The sequence below is a fragment of the Haliaeetus albicilla genome, chromosome 18 (assembly GCF_947461875.1).
Source record: "Haliaeetus albicilla chromosome 18, bHalAlb1.1, whole genome shotgun sequence".
Taxonomy (NCBI): domain Eukaryota; kingdom Metazoa; phylum Chordata; class Aves; order Accipitriformes; family Accipitridae; genus Haliaeetus; species Haliaeetus albicilla.
The window spans coordinates 16,127,285-16,150,250 of record NC_091500.1 but is presented as its reverse complement, the minus strand read 5'-3'; the positions used below and the strand labels follow the sequence as shown (position 1 = coordinate 16,150,250).

Sequence of the window (22,966 nt, the reverse complement as noted above, 5' to 3'; positions counted from 1 at the left end):
CAGGGTTTCCATGAGGCTACAGCATCTAATCACCCTTGCCTTAGAGTATGAGCCTTAAATGTAAAAAAAGATCCCAAGAGCTGCTCAGCTTCTAGGAATGGCAACACTGGATCAATACCGATTCCTGCAGTACAGCAAATGAAGTACTGTTGACTGAAAAAAAGTTGATGTAGTCAGGCTGATACCTCAGAAATGTCTGCTTTGGTTGCATTATGAAGTTAATTGGCTGCAACGATGTTGCATTAATATGTCAGCTACTACTAAAAGTCTTAAATCTTCCCCCAAATAGCTGTTCAAGGACATTAACCTGCTTTATCAATCTCAAGAGTCTAAACATGCTTCATGCCAGGTCCTTATGTGGGACCCTAGGGCTCTGCTACCTCTTCCCCCACCTTGCCAAGGGTTTGGCTGTCTCTGCTGAAAGCCAGCTCTGGCAACAGCATGACCAAACAACTGGGGACCAGACTGCTATGAGAAGAGCTGTGTGAGAAAGAGCCCAGAGCGGCTTTGCCAGAGACCTGCTCCTGCTTTGCTTGGGAGCCGCGTCACCCTTAGTCCTTGCCTAAGCTATACTGCAGGTGTGCCCATGCCTGCCCAAGTACCTCACGGACCCTCATCTGCTCATTTGACCTTGGACCTGCCTTGTCGTTAAGGACTGGTCTGTGTGTCTGCTGGTTGAGCCTCATTGCTGTCACCCTACTGCTCTTCTTGTTTGATAACTGCAGGACTGCACCTCCTGTAAGGGGGTCACTGCCCCTGCCCCTTGTCACCCTGAGCTCCCAGCCTGCTTTCCCTCACAGAGCTGCCCACTCTTGCTGCTCCCCTATACCTCAAAAGCAAGGCTCACAAGGAATCTTCAACCCTATTCCACCAAAAAGCTCTTGGGTTCGAATGCGTGCCAGGCAGCTTGGCACTGCCCACCAACTATAGCTCACCTGTGTTCCAGAGTTCCAGTGCTGGACACACTGAAGAGCCATGTCTCACTGTTCACAAAATACAAACATCAAACACCTCTCCTGACCCAAAGTGAGCAACAATAGGAAGAACATCGCCTTCTTTCAAGTATTTAATAGTCAGATCAAGGCTAGGAAACCCACTTTTCTGGGTATTGCTGATTCTTACAGCTGCCCTTTCATGGGGAAAAAGTAGACTGAGATTAATTATTAGTTCAATTAATGTATGAATTTTTAAATTATATACTATCTTCCTGCTTTAGAGACATGCTGGATATCCCTCTGCCTGTATTAGAATGACATGTCTCTCCTTCAGGAATGTGGCTGCAGCAGGAAAACACCTTTGGCACTACAGACCTGGTTATGCTTAATTCTCTCTGGTCTTTCAAAATCTACATCAGCCGCTGATTATCTAGTAGAGCACAAATTCAGTCATAGCTATGATGGAGGCTGCACAGAGCTTTGCCTCTTCTTTACCTTACACAAATGCTCTGTTCCACCACGATCTCATGCAAGCCCTGAGCAATCCAGTCCACAAATGAAGAAACTGTTGCATGAAGAACTGTCCACAAGGCAGGTATTCCTAGGCAAAGACAAGCAGACGAATTTACAACGCAGTACAGTCTCCCTCCTTGGAGGGCACATCACAACCAGTTGTTCATGAACAACTGCTGTTCATGAATATTCAAGATTCTTGAGCCAACTCTAACGTTTTCATTCACAAATGCTATCCGTGACCTCCAATTCTCTAGGATTATTGTCCAGAATGGCTGGTATCTATTACTTACACTTTTATCTCTAATTAGCCTTAATCACAGTCACAGTCCTATTTTTCCAGGCATCTCACTGATTATGCCTAGTATATTTAAGCACCATTTAAAGTATATGCCAAATATCCTTTATATGAAGTAAATGGTGTGCTAAGTACAGTTTGCATGTGCCTTCTCTCTAGCAGTATGAAGTATATTGCTCTATCATACATGCTCCAACCTAAATACATGATCAGTATTATCATGAGGTACTCCATAAGTGTATGAAAAACAAAGCATACACCAACCTAAACCAGTGTCAGTCATGAGATACTCAAAACAGAAGAAATAGTTTTTAAGCTGAAAGTTAACCATTTCAAACCCAGTTTCACTAGTATCCCGCAGATGAACCAGATTTTTTTTTTTTTACTGCTCTTGACAGCCAGCAAAATCACTGCTGAAATAAGGATGCCTTAAACCATAAACGCACCTCTAGCTCTTGATCAAACATAATGGTATTTAGGCCTATGATGAGAAGGAGCAAACTCCTCCAAACTCCTGTTCTTACAGTGCCAGTTCTGTCCACCTAATCCCCAATTCTCCCTGTATCAACCAGAATCGTGGCAAGTTTCCACCATTAATCTTTCCACATTCAGTATAGCCATGTATACAAAGCAAACACACCTGAATTGCATGGAGATAATTCCTAAGAGATAACACAATGCTCCAGGGGAAAGATGTTGCACTACTACAAACTTTAACTTGTCATTGCATTTGGATTTCAAAGGCTTGAACGTTATCAAAAGACAAGACTCCAAAAAGAGGGACATACCCTGGAGCAACCACAACTGCATTACATTTTCTCAGTGGCTAAAGAGAAATAATGGTTCTTCTTGATATACAGCATGGGTGAGACTGAGATTTGAATACTGGATAGTTCTGTGTTAAATACAAAGCATAAGAAGCTTACGGACAATGCAGAAATTTGACAACTAGAGATAAAAAAATAGGTATTGAGACACTCATCTTTTAGTTGAATGCAAAGACAGAGAGGTGACGATTACAATGTATGTTTTAAAGATGAAAATACCAGGTGCAAAAGGCATTTTTAAATTAAAGGAAACAATATAATTAAAAACAGAAGCAAGGAATTAAAGCAGGTAAAATTAAATCAGGGAGAAGAAAATAAATCTAACCATGTGACTGATTATTCTACCATCTAAAAAAAATAAATTTTAAAAAAGCATCAGGCTATGAGAAACCAAAGTTTTTACTGAAATAACTGCAAAAATTCTACAGTAAATACTGTCCAGGAGACCTGACCAGATTAATAACCTCTCTGGTTTATAAAGCAAAACACTTAAGAACCTCCAAGTCTCTTAAAGAGATTTACAGTGATGGAGAGATTCACTGATTCTTGTTGGATCCAAAGTTCAGTTTTTTGGATTTAGCAAAGAGACAATTTATAAAGCCTTCTAAAAAGCTCCTTGAGGATCAAAGGTAAAAATTAATTTCTTTGCTTAAGTAGTGAACTACTTACGTAAATGATGGGTTTCCAAGATATAAAAAATAAAATCAAGAAGAGATGCTGTATCCTGGTTAGCAACAAGCATTCTTCTGGGAATCAAAAAGAAGACATAGAAAAGAATCAATCACCTCCTTATCATAGGTTCTAGTTTCTTATTTAACTAAACTAACTTTCTGAAGAATAGGAGGCTACTGGCATGGCCTTAATGTGCTTGTTATGTGAACATATGCCACTTATTTATGTTGAACCACGGCTGGCTTACCAAAACTTGTTAAACCTGGTCCTAAGGATTCTGAGTAAAGGCAATATTCACAAAATTTAACTTAGTAAGACTATCCTTATGAGATTCCCCTTTGTACATTGGTGTGGCAAGAGGTTTCCTTATAGAGTGACTTAGAGGAACTTAAATCAGGCATTCTCAGTTGCCCTCATGACGACCATTTGTACCTCCTCCTGGCAACCCAAGAATATAAAGCCCAAGAATATAAAGTCGGTTTTTGAAAAACATAACTGTTCATCATCCTTCAAGAACCATAAAAGAAAAATTTGTTGTGCCCTTGTATGGATAAGCTTTTAGACAAAATAACTTACCCTTGATCTTCTAAGCAGTCACAAATAAAGATTTCAGAAAGCAAAAACCCACAGCTCTTAAGTTAAATAAACGACAGGCAGCCTTGGTGTATCATAAATTCTTATATAGAAAACATCCACGGTTACCCAATAACCAGTTGCTGGCTATTTCTGCACAAATACAGTTCACGCTGTAGTTTATAACACACCATACTCATAGCGTCCTTTGGTTAATACTTTTACTTTCATAAAATTTTCAATAATTAACACAGGGTTTAGCAAGTTCTGGTTTTTGTGTTCATCAATGAATGAAAATATAAATACATTGGTACTGTGTCCCAATTTGAAAAAGTCCCTTTTTCCGATGAAAAATGAGATTAAAAGTTTCTTTAAAAAAATAACATAAAATAAATCAATGAAACAGACGTCCTCTTCCACGCTTGCTCTTGAGATGACTAGCAGAACGCCTAAGAGTTTTCCTCTCTTGACGATGTTGTTTCTCAGCTTCCTGCTGTTTCTTTTGTTGCTCTGACTGGAATATTAAACAAAACCAGACTTAGGTTCTTGTAAACTTATGTATCACCTCATTGTTCAAGTATCTATATATCAAGTCAGAATTCCATTAGGAAAATCTGGGAATGTTACTGTAAATGGCTCCATGCTATCTTGTCTTATACCACACCTGTTGATTCTGAGTATCCCTAGGCATTACCATGCCAAGTAATTCAGAGCAAACATTTTAGACAAAGATATCAAAAACCAGTGAATAAAATCATGTATTTCAGATGAAAACCAGTGTCTAGCAACAGACTGTAAAATTACACTCCAGAATTTATTTTTTAATGCCCTTAAGAAGGTAGAGCACAATTTGAGGCTATTTAGTATCTACTTTGGTTAACTAGTGTTACCACATTTAATATTTGCACAAATGGATTTTTAAAAGACAGAACAGTTAGTTAAATTTGCTGAAACATATGGTTTTCTAAAAAATGTTCTTAGAAGTTCTTGCAAGTGTTTGATATGCTGTATGCAATTCTAGAAAGACTTCCCACATGAAAATCATCTAAAATCTCTGCTCCTGTGGCACATGCTCTATTAATGTTTCTCCTCTTCATCAAAAACACGCTGAAAGGGTTTCATTTACATACCACATAGATGAAATGGCTCTTACAGCCATAAACTACTATTCTCTTTGGAAGACTAAGGTTTGTCTTCAGACTAAGCATAAACTGGAACTAGCCAACTTGAACTAGCCAAGCTCAGGCAACTCTCCATGCGATAAAATACTCAAGCAATTAGAGCAATTTCAACAGCAGCACAGGATAAGTGCATTCACAGTGTGATAGAAGTATCCCCATTGCATCTAATTCTGTAATCAGCAGCATTCATATGTCAGCCCATGTCTTCCTGAATCTCCCCTTAAAGTACCATTTAAACTTGAGTTAAAGATTTGCACACATAGACAACATTTTGACTGAGGTGAGATATGAACCAATTCACCAAATGCAGCAATAAGCCCATACCAGCATCAGCATAATAAAAACTAGTGGTCTTTAGACATTGTTGAAATTTATTGACTCCTGTTTCCACTGCAAGTAGGGAAACAAGAAACCCACTATGTGAAAAAGTAAGTAGTTTCTCTCTGTCTCCAGACTTCGTCTGAAATGGTCTTGAGAAATCTTACTGAATACAAGTAATTACAAGAATGACTGCTACCACTAGCATACTGAAATTGAATGATCTTGATTTGCATTTGAAACTTTGGGTTTTTTAAAAATATGTCCTCTATACCTCCCCAGTATTGTAAGTACTTAGGTATTTTTGAAACCCTGCTATTTTGTTATATCTATTTGCTGTCATAAAACATGCTGAAATTGAAAAACAGGATACCACACTGTAGGAACCATACAAAAATCCCCTGAAAACTAAACTGTGAAATATCAACAACAAAGAATTTCAGCGCTGGATCTGTCAGTGGCCGCGGGGCATCTGGGAGGCTGCTAACATACCACAACTGCAGCAGCCAAGTTCAGTCTCAATTCCACTGACTTACAAGGTTGAGTGACATCAGTCCCATGGAAGCACAACTCTCTCCCCCACTGAATCTTTGCACTTACTCTTAAATACACCTGCACTTTAAAGAAAGGGCATCACTAAAGTAGAAGCTGATGATCAGAGTAACACTAAAATCCCTTTTAGCTTGCCAACTTCATCTCCGCATCCTCTGAAAACAAGTGTCAAGTCACAGCATACTGCACAGCATGCCTTCTTCCCAGCTCTGCCTGCTCCATTTCCTGGGACTTCAGAATATATACACAGGGTCTGTTTATTTGAGAGAAGACTTAAGTCTTATTTTGCTATTCTGTTGATAGGAGAAAAGATTTCCACTGTAGATGCATGATTTTTCTTTTAATTAGACTTTTAAAAGTCTTTTTAATGCAAATGAGCACAACCTATGTATTTCAATAAAGTAACATCAGTTAACAGTCAGAGAAAAAAATCCACATATGTTAGCAGCAACATAATTAAAAAAACCAAAAGCTATAGCATATCTGATGGAATCAAGTAAAAATGGCAGTCTGAACCACTGCAGTTTCTGTCTTCTTCCACCTTACTCCCAAATCTTCACAAAGCTGTTAGCAAAAGGTGATAGGTTATTGTTCACCATCAATTGCAAGAAACCTTGTGGCTTTGTGCTTCCTAATTTAAAGCTACTATACAAAAAGACTGTGCTTTTGAAGCCCTGCAAAGCCCATTTAATTAGCTGCAAGACACCAACAGATCAGTTACAGCAGCTGGTAAAATCCCCAGAATGGTTATCCTACACAGCAGTGCAGAGGAATCTGTGACTTACTCTAAAGTCAACACAATTTAAATTCCAGCAATAGAGGAATCAAAAACAGATGAAAAAGGGCATCTGCAAACAGACAATAATCAGGTAAAACAAGTAAGGTAGAAACAGTCCAATAAATTTTGTTATTTAAAATTTTTTTTTCAGGCATACCGAATGTGACAATCAAATAACTATCTAGCCATTGTTGTGACAGCAGTTTTACCAGTAAGAAAAATATTTGACCACTGGGAAGGAGAAACGTATTACAGCAAAGAGGCTTGCCTGAGGAAAACCAGTTTTAATTGAAGTACATTTTGTCAGCTCAAATGTCAATTAATATCAGTCTTCAGCTTTAATAATGTGTCCTTTCCTCAGTTCTAAAGCAATTTTCTAGTAAAATTTCCCTAAGTGTTCTACAGCAGTAGCAGATGCACACATGCATTTAACTCTGCCCACACTATAAAATAATCACCTGCCTGCAATCTACAAAATTCCTCAGGATGGGAAATCAAAACCCTTTGGGAAAGGTAGATAGGCAGCAGTCAGCTACACACTTCAAATGGAATTTGGCAAGTAAAACAGGACCAGAGCTCATTCTTGTGATCTGTGTTACACAAGTTCAATGACAAAGGCAGTTAGAAGCTCTGTTCTTATCATGCTCAGACCTAGCAACATTATCAACCAAGAGAAAGCCTGTCATCTACAGCATCCTGATTGCATTTGGACCTGCAGACCAAGACCTCATCAGTCCTGGCAGAGAAGTCAGGTAAGGTCACAAGCTTCTGATGGTATGTCTGCAAATAAACTATTAAAAGATGGAAGCCAGTATTTTCTACCAGAACGTAAGATTTTATGAGTGCTGCCCGAGTTATAAGTACACACAGTGTACTACCGGAGGCTTTCATTCTCTTGGCAAGAAACAGAAGAGTTGGCAGCTTATAAAGAAATGAAGAGGGACATTTGTTTGACGGTTTTAAAGTTCCTGTTCTTTCATGCAAAACCTAAAGTTACTTGTGTATTATCTTAAAAAATTATATATATAGCTCACCTTCTTTAATTTGAATGTTGCCTGTTTGCTGCCTACTGTGGTATCAGACACATTGAGCGTGCCAAGTTTTTCTTCAAGCTTTAGACGATCTTCAAGAGTTTTCCTGCAGAGAATAATTAACATTAATCCCAATTCTTGCCATCTTTTTACTATAATAAACGCTGATAATGCAGTCAAAACTAATCTCAATTTCTCTGAAACCCTGAAATGCCATAACTCTAAAAAATAAACATTCAGTAAACAGAAGAGAAAGACAAGTTTAAATCATTCCCTCCAGATATTGCTTTTAGTAGAAACAATTTTAAAATTTATGTAAAGTTCATTGTTTTTTTCTGCTAAAAAAGCAACAAGACTCTAGTTGAGAAAGAAACCACACCCTTCTATTGCTATAGTTTTCTATGAAATGTCAGAAAAAGTCAGGAATATTCAGCTGCAGTAATAGATACATACACAAATAAAAAAACCCAGTAAGGTTTCTTGAAATCTTATAATTTCTGAACTGGAAACACTTTTGAGGGAAGGAAATAATCTTGACTGTACATCAGAACAAATTCGTTACTGAATGAATCACTTCACTGATAGAGACAAACTACTTAGCCCAAATAAAAATGACCGTTCGGACACTGTGACTGTTAAGTCTAATGCAAATAGTTTTCTAAATAAAAGAACAATGCAAACAAGTGAATGTGATAAATAGACAGACTCTGACCCCAGCAAGGAGCTCCACATGAGCATATTCCTTCAAGCTCATGGTACTCATCAGTTAGCTTCTGTGAGCAAGCTGGTATAGAGCCTCACCCTCAGGCACTGAACTCTAGCGTTTCTGTGGAGGAGGTAGCCATTGTGGTTGAAACGGATACTGCTGTCAGCTCTCCCCCACTGGAAGTAAATGCCCCTACAAAAGCGAGAGACATGGACATGCCCCAGTTGCTCCAGGTTGTGAGCTGATATTTAATATCACCCTTGCTGACTTCAGTAAGTTGGGTCGTAAATTGCAACAGCTGAGGAGTGGAAATACACTTTGCTCCTGCACAGCCTCCAGCACAAGGGTGAGGCAGGCAGGGATGGTGCTGGCTTCACCCAGCCTCCCTAAAGGCACCTGTGAGTCCTAACACGGCTAGTCCTTCTTCTACAATGTGGGCCCTACGAGTAGGTAGTGCCACCTGAGAATATGACATGGCTTGTATGATCAGACAACTCACTCTGTGATTTGCTTAGAAAACATTCCCCTAACTGTAAATGAAATTAGCTTCTGCAATTTGAGATGCTGCTATTAGTGCCTTATTAGATCTCTGAAGAAGGCTAAAAGACACTTTTTGTACAAGTTTTAAAGTGGAAAATAAGTAATCATAAAAATACGGACGATTAGCAGCCACCGAAGTCATTGGCATTCACTGTGGATGAAGGGCTCATGGATGGTGGCCTATGCATGAAGTCTCTGAAGTCCACTGAATTTTGGTTAATGAGCCATTTTATGTAACAAAGACTGTTCAGATTAACAATGAAAAATTACTGTCAAGAATTACTTTATTTCTCATGACTAGGTACTTTGATTGTGTTTCTTTTCTGTAGTATATTTTTCATTGAGTTCATGTAAAAACTTGTTCCATCTGTGTGCATCGGGAAGACAAGCTAAGCCTTAGAGCTAACTATGGCAGAAGATCAGTCACCAACATTGTGGTGGGATTTCTACATTCAAGTGAAGTCCCATTTTTCTCCCCTTTGAAAGTGAACTGGAGAAATATGGCTATTACCCAGCAATTATTTAGCATGACTGCCTAGATACTGCTTCAGTCAGGAGAAAAATTAAAATGAGGAGATATTAGCAAAACACCGTGGGGTTGCAATTTTACTGAATAATTGCAGGTATGGCTATATTTATCTGAAAATGTGCAGACTTCAAATGATAGTCAGTTGCACACATTGATACACAAACACTTAAAATGGCTGGGTTGTTTGGGTTTTGTTTTTTGGTTTTGGGTTTTTTTTTTTGAATCATCCTCAACAAATTGATTCAAGGGATACATTAACAGTGCTATTAAAAACAACTTCCCCTGCCCCACAGTAAAAAAAGCAAACAAACAAAAAAATTGCCCAGGCACTTTTCTTTTCCTCGTTATAAAGAGAACAGTTTTTCAGGACTTTTCCTGCTGTTTTACTTTAGCAATACCTAGGAATGTCAGCTATGCTTTTGTTGGCTTTTGTTGACTTTCTTGGCCACCTCTGAAGATACATACATTGACTGTCATAGTTTATAAAGTATGACGACTGTAGTTTTTAATTTTGACATGCTCTTAACTTCAATAACAAACCTTTTAAAGGGACATCAAGAAAATCAGAAGAGCTCTCAGGACACTGATAAAAACCCTTTCCTTTTATGGATCCCCTTTTAAGTTACTATGTAAGGAACTTATGCAGGAAGTAAACAAAGCAAAGTTTCACAAGTTTTCATGTGTAAGCCTAAGAGTGAAAAAGGGGAAAATGAAATGTAGAAGATTTGAGACAAGGCATTTTTTACAACCATGACTAAATTTTGCAGCTTTCCTGTGCAAAGAAATGTGTAGACTGTTGGTCTATGAAGAAATTTATAGTATGCACCACTGCTTTAGAAGTTGGGCTTGGAGCTGTGCTGAGTCAGGAACACGTTGAAAGAAACACCCAGTTTTATATAAGTCATAAACTGTTTCCTCAGGTAGAACATTATATGATTAGAGAAAAAAAGAACACCTAGCCATTAAATGCATAGTGAAGGTATTAAGGTACTTAATTATATTGGTCACAGACCATCATTCCATAACTTGGATAAATCAAATCAAAGACAAACATGCCAGCCTCACCAGATGGTACATGCCACTACAGTCTTTCCAATTTTCAGTACATTACTTGAATTAATTATTTTTATGCTGACTACTTAACACTGAATAAGGCCAGCAGAAAACATATTTAAGTATTTTCTTCATAAAATTATAATATGTAAAAATGCTTATTAACCAAACAAGTAGCTCACAACACAGACTAAGTCATTATGATTACAGAATCATGTCAGCTATACATTATAAGAAACAGATACCAGCTGTTAATTTTTAATTTCTTCTAAGACTTTGAGGAATATCAAACTCCACACTATGAACAGTGCTTGGATGAGCACAAATGGGATCAGTGAGTATAGAGCTAATTGCTTAGACAAAAATAAATTATGGAAAGACAATTCAATGACAGCAACTCAGAAAAACATAAAGGATGTAATGCTGTCACATCCATTTTTTTGTCATCTAATTCTATCCTCAATTTTATCTTTTTTTTTCTTTTTTTTTTTTTTTAAACATTTTACATTACATCCCATCTATGCACCTACCACGCAGAGGGTATCCAACCTAAGCTACCCTAATTATGCATCATACCTTGCAAAATATTCTGCAGAGAATTAGCAGCAAATCTTAAGACATATTCTCTTTTCCCTAAAAGCAGTCTTTTAAAAGTCTTCCCATGGTTTATGTCACCACTGATATTCCTCCATTCATTGGACAGGTCTGTGGTATTTGATTTCAATTTTCCCAAGTTAAAGCAATAATTTTTCTCCCTTTACACAGCAGATGAATGAATTTACTTTGTCCTGTGTTACACTGTAATAATTTTTTCCAGATGTTTCTCTTCCTTACGCCTGTCTTGGCTTATTTACTTAACTTTCAGTATCCTTGTTCACATTTAAGCCTTCCATGTTTTGAACAAAATGAAATCTTAATACTTCAAGTTGAGTGTCCTTGAGAATTTCCTTTAGAGGTCAGCAGCTGAATTTGTGTAAAAGAACAGTATGTGAGTAGGCTGCAGCCATACTGCCTTTTAGTGAAGTATTTCAATGGCAATGAGAATACAGGGCCATTTGACCAGTGTCTCAGGCTCCTTTCAAGTCACTTGTTAACATGACTATAAATCTAAGTACAATGTAAAAAATATCCTTAACCTAGAATACTCTGTCAGAGTGTCCAGAGTGGATTTTCTCCTGACAAAGAAGAAAAACTGACAAAAACAAGAAGTTGTTTCATCTTCTGGAAGAAAGAAAGAAAAATAATCAGAAGCAAGGTGATGGAGAAATCTAATAAAGTTAAGAGTCCAGAATGAGTGGGTATACTCAATATAAAGAACAAAGAAAAATCCCTGTGTGAAAACACTTGCTGATAAAAAAAAGCTAAGGAAAATATGGGAATAATTTCTGCAGAACTGCTATAAATGCCACTTTATAAAAACTACTACTTCTATTTAAAGAGGTCTTACAGGTACAGCATGGAAAAAACAGACTACTAGACTATCTAGAAATACTATCTCAGTAATACTTGAAGACCATTTTACATGATAATTCCAGTTAAAAACTTGCACATTTAAAGGGACAGGCTAAATTTTTTATCAAATGTTTCTTTACATATCTCCAGAAAATTTCCATCATGAAACAACTAGGTTGTAGAGTCAGTCATTAGTGACATAAAGAAAAAGCCCCATTATATATATTATTCATTTCCTTTTCTTTGACTGTATCATTTCATTCTAAGTAAAGACATAATGGCTATCACGAGATCCATCTAGCCCAGCAACTTGTTTCCGACATTAGTCAAAATTCTGCTCTGTATCCATTGTGCTGCAAGAACTTTGAAGCTATTGTCTTTCAATGTTTCAATACTAGCATCTGTGCTCCAAATAATAAAAGGCGATTAAATCTCATCTTTGAAGGAAAGGAAAAAAAAAAAAAAAAAAAAAAGGTGAGATTTGCAGGCATTAAGCACCTCAAAGGCAAGTCCTTTAGTTTGACGTGCTCTTTATACAGTACCCAACTACTTCGGCTGATCATCAACTTAAGGAAATCCAAATTAAAAAAAAAAAAGTCTGATTATTTTATATTGCAAAAAGAAAACCAGAAATAGTAAAACCTGATAATATCAGGACAGCACAGTTTTTTGAAAGTTTCTGGATGCCATAAAAATTCCCAGACAAAACAATATTTTCTTTTTTACCACCTTGATCCTTCCTCCAAAACAGTGTCTAGTCATGCAGTATTCTACACCTTTTTAGAGGGTCAGATGAAAAACATGCAGCCTGTCAACCTCATACTGACATTGGTGGACAAATATAACCAGTCTCACAGACATCAGTGTTGTTATTTGTGAGAGCAGCAGTTCACCAGCACTGATTAATGGATCCCCAAACCTGGCTCAGAATATTAATCTCTTACTCATCTCATTTGTGTTGTCTCTCTGCCATACTTTAAACATCATATTTGTTTAACTACAAAACAAAGCCTTCAACAACTATGTCGCTTTAAGTTATATCCCTGAGTTGCCAGATGTGGCTTTACTAGTAAGTGCTTCCGAGCCAAAATGCCACTGGCCTGCATTGTAGAGAAATACTTGAGAATTGCCCACCCCCAGCTATTAAAACAGGAACATTAGTCTTACTTCATTAATTTTTGTTTTTTGGCAGAGTCTTTGAAGCTTCTGAATTCCTCTCCTTCTTTAATCTCAAAAAAATGAGGTTTCAGTAATGTTTGCTGATCCTCCTTGAACCTTTCCTGCCGCTTTACTTTTTCCTCTTGGCGTAGAAGCTTGCGCTGTTTCCTGACCTCTTCAACCCAGCCTTTTTCATCATCTGAACTCTCAGAACTTTCTGCATCACTTGCTTTTCCTTCTGGTTCTTCCTCCTCTTCCTGCAGACAAAAATAGTACAAAATAAGAAATCATCAACTAATTTTCTTTTCAAACCATTCCTGCAATGAAAGTACGTGACAGCTTTTACATAGACGCAGTTGAAGAGAACTAAAATTTGAACAAAAGCAGTAACAGCAAATGAAGCAGAAGATATATTATAAAATTTTTTCCACCTACATATTTTACGCTTTTCAAACCTACATTAATGTAGACACAATATTGTTCACATCTAAAAACTAGAATAACATTATAAATTACACTTAATTACTGTAGCTGATAAGACATTCTTGCATTGCCTCCATCTTTCCTTCTTTCTAGGGTGAAAAATCTGAATGCTTGAAACAAAGAAAACTATGGATTTTTCCTAATCCGAGTGGAAAATATTTTACCTGTTCTTGTGCTTCCAGTTCCTCTAAGATCTTTAGTTTCCTCTTTCTTTTCTCACTTATTTTAGAAACAAGTGGGTTAAGTAGCCTAAATTCTTCACTCTGCTCATCCACCTGGTAATCTGGATTCTCAAACATGACCTTAAAACGATCATCTTTGAGAAGGCTAGGCAGATTCTGGAAAAGAAGTAAAGCATGAGCGAGTTATAAAATTCTGAAATGGACATTGGTAAAGTAAGTAACACCTTTTTAATTAAACAAAACTCAAAAGCAGCATGTGAAATGCCAGTTCCTTCCAGGTCATATAAAAATCAAGATTTATGCTTATTATATTTTATTACTTTCACAAAGATCAAATAAACATCATTCTAAGCTACCTGTAAGCAAGACAGGTTGGTTTTCTTTATGCATACTATAGACACCTTAAATACACAATTACTAATATTTTTTAATTAATGTTTCTCATACATTCAAGCCAGCTAGTCTGGAGACGTGTTGATATCTATTGACTAATCAGCAGTACCTCCAAGGCAAATACCCTGCCTGACGGGGATGATTGTACAACATGTACAACAAATTATCAAGGTAAACATGTCTTTATGCAATGCTACTACTGTTTTACTGTAAATATGTAAGAGTAAGTGTTTCTATACACCTTACACACTTTTTCTTCACTGCCCTCGCATACGGAATGAAAAAGGCAGTTTCATTCATGACAAAGTAAAATGAACTCAGTTTAAATTATGCTACTGTTGAATTAGGAACAGTTCAAGCTACAATTTCAGCTTCTGCAAATACCTGTTGTCATCATTTTAAAATCATTAAGTACATAGCTTTTTAATATAAAAAGCTGATCTTTCAAAATTGTCAAAATTACACCAGCACATACATCCCACCCTAGCATCGAATTTTCATTGTTACCTAAGAAGGGGGGGAGGGGGGCGGGGAAGATACAGAAAACAAATGTAGATTTCAAACACAGAAACTGTTGCAAATGTGTGACTTGCAGTCACACAGCCAAAAATTAAACCCCAAAGCCTAAAATAAATTGCTTTTCATAAGACTCTAATGCCATTCAGGAAAATAACCAGAACATGCATTTTTACATATACTCTTTTTAGTCCACTTAATAATACAATTTATATGTACTCCTAGACAAATCAGCCCCCATTTATTGAACTCATATTTCCATCATAACACTGGCTTAGTCTGCATTTAAGGTTTTACCACCACCTACTTTTTCAGTAGTTCATGCTTCCTAGTAACTGTAACACACAGGATTTCATTAGATGCCACATGAAGCTAATGCCTGCCTTTCACGAATGCCACAGGCCTGTGAGAATGAGCACCTATGAAGTGATACCTACAGACCCCACCCCCCCACCCCGATACTAAACATTAACTCATTTGGTCATTTAGACTTCGCTTAGGATAAAGATTGATTATTTTGAACATCAGGAAGAATTCTGGTTGCATAAGAGCAAACCATTTTGGCTATTTTATAAAATGTAGTCAACTGTGCGCACAAAGACAGGCAATTGTAACTTCAGTTTTACAGATAACATCTATCTTGTCATGGTCACCACCAAGATACCAATAAATGCAAACAACAGGTCTTTTTTGAACAACTTTGGTATTGACTCTGCATTTAGCTAGCTTCTGGAGTCCTGTGAAGCCCATATCGCTTCACAGTGAATATTTCATCATTTTAAGCTTTAAGTTACTACACGGTCTTTTTGGTGCTGCAGCTACAGTGAAGTACACCTTAAAGCCACCTACTAGGATAAGTTATTTATGAGAAACAGAAACAATGGAACTTTGAATCTGTTTGCCAGATAACAAAAAAAGCCCCAACAACAAAAAAATCAATACTGTAAGCATTACTATTTCTGTGATCCCAGTTAGAGAAGTCTCCAAAACAAAAGCTCACCTTCTGTTTCCTTTTTCTAGTAACCTGTTGCTCTTCTCCTTCTTCTTCAATCAGTTTGAGTGCAAGCTCTTTATTGACTTTTGGAAGTTTCTAAAGAGAGAGAAGCAATTAATCAGTAAATTACTCTTTTATACATGCAAACCCCTATATGCATTACATTCTTAAGTGTGGTGAAGAGAGTATTCTTATTCATTCTTCTAACTCTTGCTGAAAAGCTCCTTGACTGTCCAAATATTTCTAGGTATTAGTTAAGCAACAGCACTTGGAGAAAATTTAAGCCGAACTTCTGTATTATTTTTTCCTTGTAATGCATCAGCTTTAGTACTTTAAAAGCAATTATTTTTCCTTGTATGTTGAACAAATTCAATCTAGAAAGCTACTAGTTACAAATGCAATACTATTTTTATATTCTCTTTCCAGAGTTATCCAGTGTTTTAATGGCTTAAATCATTTAAACTAAATGATTCAATGACAGAAGTAGAAACTGCAAGTTTTACCAGTGGGTTACTCACTCAAGTGGCAAATGTGATGAGAGCTGCTCTTTTACAGCTTTCTCATCTGTGGGGATCACACGCATGGGAACTTTATGGTTCCATTCAAAAAGTTCTATAAATTACTTTGTGTCTCCGATGATAAACAGAATCAAATCCTAAGTCATTACATCTCTGAGATACACTTAAGAATATATTGCTCTTTGTGAATAGTTTTCCCAGAACTATACTCATTGTTTACAGGATTTACCTTTAGCTGAACTCTCTGTGCGCGTGTTTCTTCTATCTTCTGCCTTATTTTCTCTCTTCTGTATTCTTCATAGGCAAAGGGGTTGGCCATCATTTTTGCCTTTGAACAAGGAGGAAGTAAAAAGAATATACCATTAATACAGGAGACAGTCCGTTATTTGGAGGAAAAAAAACCCCACAAAACAAAAACCACCACCCCCCCCACCAAAAACCCAACACACATTTTATTAAGAGTAAAAATTGACAAAGATCAGCCTTATTTACCTTATGATAAAGTCTTATGTCCATGAAAAAGCCATGCATATATGCTCTGAGCAATGATGATCCAATGAGATGAGAAAGGCCTGGGAAAAAAGTTACAGAGGATTTCAAAGAGCTTTCATATACAAAGAATTCCTATTCCAAGCTAGCCACTTCACTTACCTGATTCAAGACAAACAAGCACTGCAATGCAACACATAAATCTAACAGTCACATCCATTACATAAAGACTAAGTAAAAACATTAAAAAAAAAAAAAAATCAGTTTGGCCAGCAAGAAATTCAAGCTTCTTCAGAACAAGAAAATCCATTTTTCTTGTCATAACACATGTTACTGTGCACTTTTTAAAAATGCCCACATGTACTACGCTCCTTAAAAGTTCATGAAGAAAAATTCCGAGAGAATTTTTTTGAAAGTCCATAGGTGTTTGACAATCACTTTTTTAGTGTGGTATAGAGATGTTTTTAATTAAAGAGTTTTGCCTTGGGTCACTATCTTTGAAGAATCAACATGTTGGAAAAAAATACAGTACCACATCAGGTCATAAAACTGTCACCCTAGGCCCTATCCTAAGTAAAAATGAAAATACTTTTAACAGTTCTCTGATATTCCTTCCATGTATCTTCACAAAATTCCAGGACTGAGAAAAGGAAAAGGTTTTATAGCAAAATATCCTCTACAGACCCTGAATCTTTATTTTAGGGTCTTATAATTAAGAATTAACAAAATTCCTCTAGAACTAATTGCAAAAAAACAGAAGTGAGAAACTGCTCTGCATCTCAGAAAGCAAAGTTGTTTCTAAAAATTTTGTTAACTGTTTGCAGGAAACAATCTTCCTGCATATTTCAAAATGAGAGTACCTCCAGCTAATGGCGAGTAATACAAAGAAACCCTAACATATGAAATATAAAATATCCCTTAAGCTGGTTCTTCATTTGAAAGCCTGCATCTATAGGGAAATGAATTTGATTTAAGTTATAGCGAATTTAAAGCAGAATAAGTATTCCCAGTCAAGTCTCTGTGTAGATAACACTACATTACCTTATTCCCTTACAACTGGGATAGGGGTCTGTGGGCTACATTCAGACCATCTACTCTAGAACTCATAACGCTGAAGATGCAGGTGCTTTGGATGACCTCCTCCTTGTATGGCGTCCTGCCAGGCCAAACCCAACTCCCATATTCAGAGGTTAATTAAACTGGAGCAAAGCACTGCAATCAAAACACGCAGCAGACAGAAAAGGACTAACTACCTTGGGAAAAGCACGCTTACCTTCTCTGCTATGTAACTTTCAGCATTCTAATTCCTTGAAACTCTGTTTCTATTAGCCCCAGAATGATTTGTATTTTCTGGAAATCACTACATTCAAATAGGATAGCCTTTGGCAGATTTTCCTGAGTTCCACCACAGTATTTGAGCACCTAAAAAATATTTTGATAACTAAACCAACTTCTCTTCCTATGCCTTTCATTTAGTGTCTGAAAGCACACACAACAGATTCCTGGACAAATCAGCAAATATCAATCATCTTCACAGGATAAAAATCTGAGAAACACAAATACCTAGTGTTGCACTGATTGGGAACCAAAGAACATACAGCCATCAGTCTGGTCTATTAATAACCAAGAAGACTGGAGGAAACTACTGCCAGTGACTTTCTAACATCCCTCATATGTCACATCAAAATTACAAAACTTATATGTGTAAATAATCAAAAACTGAACAAAGAAGTCAGCTAAAGAGGATATTCAACAGTTTTACCTAAATTTTCAAGGTCTTTTCTGGTAACAAATTTGTAATCATCATAAACTGTGCTCTCTGGATTCTCTTCCAGTTCTTCAGTCAAGTTGTCCAAGAAGGAACACCATTTTGGGGCAGGTCCTAAAACCTGTGGATATTATAGAAAGTTGTAACATTGTATATTCTTAGAGAAAAAAAACCCTACAGTTATGCTTTCAAGCTACTGTGCTGTAATGGAATAGAGAATGATTCCCCCTGAAATTAAAACAGACCTTAAAAGCAACAGCAGTCAGAGAACACAATTAAACCTATGGCTTGCAACACCAATAAGGAGTACTATAGATTATGCAAGTGTTATTTTAATTTAGGTCATTAATTTAGGTCATTTATTTGAGACCAATGATCTAGAGGTTTCATGTTTAACTGTTTCAAGTGGTCCCAGTCTGATTAATTTATTAAAAACTCAGAGCCAAATGTTATAGATAAAATTATGAACTAATTGCATTAGATAGTAACTAATCTGTAAAGCACTGTTGGATCTTGAACTCATTAGGTTCACTATGCAATCATGTTAAATGCTATTCTGCCTTATTTATTTTAATTAAACCACCACAGGTATATTTCATGTATTTTTATTCAACGATAAACCCAGACCGTATGAACAGAAAATAGAAAATACTAAAAAGCTTGCATATTTCTACCATGAGGCAAAAGATTTATTTGAACAGTATTATGTTGCACTATCAATGTACTTTTCCATATAAGCTTCCTCCAATTTCCCAAGTTAACAATTAGCTCCCTTCACTTTTCCCTCCCACTGTTCTGATTGAAATTCCTCTCTATCCTGATGCATGCAGCCATACTCAACTGTTCCAGTACTATTATTTTAGTAGGTGAGTTAGCCGAATGGAAAAATCCAACGCTACATTTTTTTCTCTAGAGCAAATCATCTGACATTTTAGAACGTAAAGTGGCCAGTTAACTCCTAGAGTGGGACTTCGGATGAGGCTTCTGACTTGTTTGCTAAAAATTTACGTTAAAAACTCTGCAGTCAACACAACTACAAGAATGGTTGTGATTCAACAACAACATTTTAAGATTCTATTTGGTTATGGAAACAAGGAGAAGTGATTTTATGTATATAAAATACATATAGTTTGACATGATAGTGTGGTAAGAGTATGAGATAATGCTGTTCATTTAAAAAAGTGTGTTACTACTCATTTAAAAGTCTTCTTTTGAAGACAACTATACACAAAAAAATTGTAAAAATTGTATTCTAGACCATAATATTCTTGACTGTAACATTCCAGTATTCTAGACCACTATTGTCTCTGTATCAAGTACAATTTATCTCGGTAAGATTTCAGAACTAGCTGAGAACCACAACATGCCAAATGAAAAACTGCACTTTTTTACAGTGCTGCATAGTTTATTCCAATTAGTAAGAGCTTCTAAGGAAAGACCCAAGATGTCACTAACAGGAAAGACTTTACCTACTTAATGAATGAATCAAATCCCTGTGTCTGCTCCAGTAATACTCAGCTTAAACACTATAAAACATTCATATTGATTTCTTACCAACATTGCAGAAGCCTTTCTCTCCATCCAGATTTTAAACTTTTCAGTTATTTCCCCCAAACCCACTTCTTCAAGTCTAAATGCCAAACTTTCATATTAATAAGAAAGCAGTCTAGATATATTAAATGTATCACTGGTTTTCATGCCATTCAAGAAATCAGTTATCTGTGCTTCATTACCAGAACATCAAAGCATGACCGGGGTGGAGGAATCTTCTCTAAAGTTTACTTACAGTTTTGTTTTGGATGAAACCATTTGTCCTTCTTACAAAAAAGAAGTTGCTTACTACCTAAACAAAACTTCTCTGGTAACAAAATTTAAGTACAAGTTTCTCTGCTGAAGATTATTAGAAATGAGATTAGAGAATCCTTGACTCACGTCCATTCCCATTAAATAAAAAGGTTCCCCTTCATTCCATCTTGCTGACGCATGATGTAAAGATCTCTATCACTTCAATAAACCTTTTTCATCACTTCCACGTCTATGACACTACCTGCTCAAGCCTTACAAAGTGCACGTTACTCATTAGAATTCAGGCCATTCCAAGCAGTTAGGGTAATCCCCCCACGGGATCCTGACTGGTGTAAATCTTTGAACGTATAACTAAAGCAGAAGTCTCACAAATAAGGGGAAAACAGTTAATCTGCTCTTCAGCTGTAGCTCCACTCACTGTTCCAAGTATCCCTGTACTCAAAAGCTGATACTGAGAGTAAAACCTTTCATAGCACATAACATGTGCCATGAAAAACACAAAAAACACATAAAACCAAAAGACCCGATTATTCGTTATAATCTGTGGAGTGAGTTGGATGATCAGATCATAGAAAACAAGGGGGTGGGTGGGAAATAAGATAATTAACAGAAAAAAGCAGTGACAGAATACCAGGAAAAAAATAGAAAGTCCAACCATTATTCAAATTTCACATGTAAGCTGACAGAAAGTAAAACCCTACAGAGATGTCTGTGTATGTTTTATTGCCTTATTTCCCTCTCTCCCACCCTACTGAAACCACTTGCCTACCTATTCTAAGACACGCTAGGAGCTTTGCTTTGTATGTTAGAACACTTTTTAAAGCTTAGGAAGACATTTAAAGATAGAAAAGGGAAACAATACCAGCCACAATGACAAAAACATAAACAAGAAATGTCCTTCTCTTGCAACAGTAATTCTTCACAAAATTTAATGGCCACTGCATTTTAACTGTGGAGTTTAATGCTCCTCTCTCACCCACTGTCAACCAACAGACATCCCAGGACAGTGCCGAGAGCAGTCCGAAATGGCAGGCTCTGCCATTCCTGTGCCCAGGTACAAATGCGACAGTTCAGAGGGCTGGTCTGCACCTGGCCACCAAGCACGAGGCGGATGGGTGAAACCTGCCTCCCCAGCCACTTCCCGGGTTTCCATACAGCGGGTGCGCAGCAGCACAGGTGGGACCCCTTGGGACCCCTGCCACCACCTCAGCCTGCTGTGCAGTACCCGCCAAAACCAGCAAACAGCCACAAAGTTGTGGAGTTGGGGTAGGCTAATTAATATACTTGTTGATTTTGATTGGGAATGTACAATTCTACCGCATCTAAGGGAGAAAAAAAGCACTGGAATTCACAGCAAGAATAAGAAAATGTTATCGAGGTAGGTAATCACATGCAACCAAACTGACAGATCTCATTTTCACAATATTTATGATATACCAAATAGGTTTCCCTGCAAGTTTTAGATAAGTTGCACACAGCTAATGAGAAAATCATTATTAAATGAGTGCACATCTACACTCGGCTTTTACTGAAGTATTTCTTAGGATAGGAAAACCAGACATCACCAACAGTGACCAAACCTATATTTTTGCTATTTTCATTATTATTCTATTTTTAGTAGGATAACCACTTCTCGAGACAATTTCCTCCAACTGCTAGTGAAAGTCAAGACATCTGCCTTTGAAAATATTTTTGCCTATGAACAGAGCAGCCTCACCTGCAGGCTGGGCTCCGCTGGCAGCAAGCTGGGTGGGCTGCTCCTCCTCTCCTCCCCTGCTGCTCTCCTCCTCAGCCGACTGGAAACTGCACCCATGAGGTGATCAAAACACAGTTATCCCACATCGTGTCCCACCACCACGCTGCAAGACGGAGTGGCAGCTGGGTCACGCTGGGGCAGAGACGAGGAGCAGCCATGGGCAAGCCACACGGCCGGACTTACCACAGGGGCCTTCCCGCTGCGGCACACAGCCAACATGGACACCTCGCCATTGCCTTTCCTGTCTTATACCAAGGCACAAGAAGTAAAGATGTGGACTTTATAATTATTAGTTTTGTGCCTTCTAATGCCAAAGTTTTGTTAGTACACATCAGAATGTCTTTTTTTCTTTAACTTTAGATGCAGAAAACACAAAACATGATGAGTAATCAAGCATGCAACTGAGCAGAGACAAGTGCAAGGCCAAACCATTCAAGAAAAAGGGAGAGAAAAATGCTGACAGAAAAATATTTTTTAAAATATTGTAAAATAACTTCAAAGAGCACAGTTCTTTGTATTCTATTTTATAAGACATTTAACTTGATAGTCCTGTAGCAGCACAAATCTTATGCGGCACAGCTCTGCAATGCCCTGCACTTACAGCCATGCCTAACTCCTGAGCAATTCTGTAAAAAGTATCATCCTGTCATCGGCCCGTAATTCCCCCGAAATTAATGAACCCTAGGACAGAGTAGGTATTACTCCCAACCCACAAGAGATGTTCCTTGTCTTGAATCTGGAACAGCCAGCTCTGCAGAGCCCTTAGAGCCACAGAAAAACTGAGTCTAATCCTAACTAGTATTAAACATGCTCAACGACTCAAAAGAAGGCCAGGATGTGTAGGAGATTCCAGAGTCAGATGTCACGAGATTTAAATTAAACAACTTTGAATGCACATACAGACGTATGTTAAGTATGTGTTTGAAGGTTTCAGGGACCAATTCT

At 37.3% G+C, this 22,966-nt stretch overlaps 1 protein-coding gene across 1 annotated transcript in view; it reads right to left on the bottom strand.

Moving 5' to 3' along the window:
- Positions 1-3,904: 3,904 nt before the first annotated feature.
- Positions 3,905-22,966, bottom strand: part of NOL10 (nucleolar protein 10) — a 54,630-nt gene continuing 35,568 nt past the window's right edge. The window contains exons 14-21 of the mRNA XM_069805804.1: positions 18,454-18,580; positions 16,695-16,774; positions 16,432-16,530; positions 15,691-15,780; positions 13,764-13,937; positions 13,126-13,373; positions 7,682-7,784; positions 3,905-4,332 (exon numbers count right to left, since the gene is read on the bottom strand). Coding sequence (XP_069661905.1) covers positions 4,213-4,332; positions 7,682-7,784; positions 13,126-13,373; positions 13,764-13,937; positions 15,691-15,780; positions 16,432-16,530; positions 16,695-16,774; positions 18,454-18,580 — 1,041 coding nt within the window. The 3' untranslated portion in view covers positions 3,905-4,212. The remainder of the gene's footprint in view (positions 4,333-7,681; positions 7,785-13,125; positions 13,374-13,763; positions 13,938-15,690; positions 15,781-16,431; positions 16,531-16,694; positions 16,775-18,453; positions 18,581-22,966) is intronic.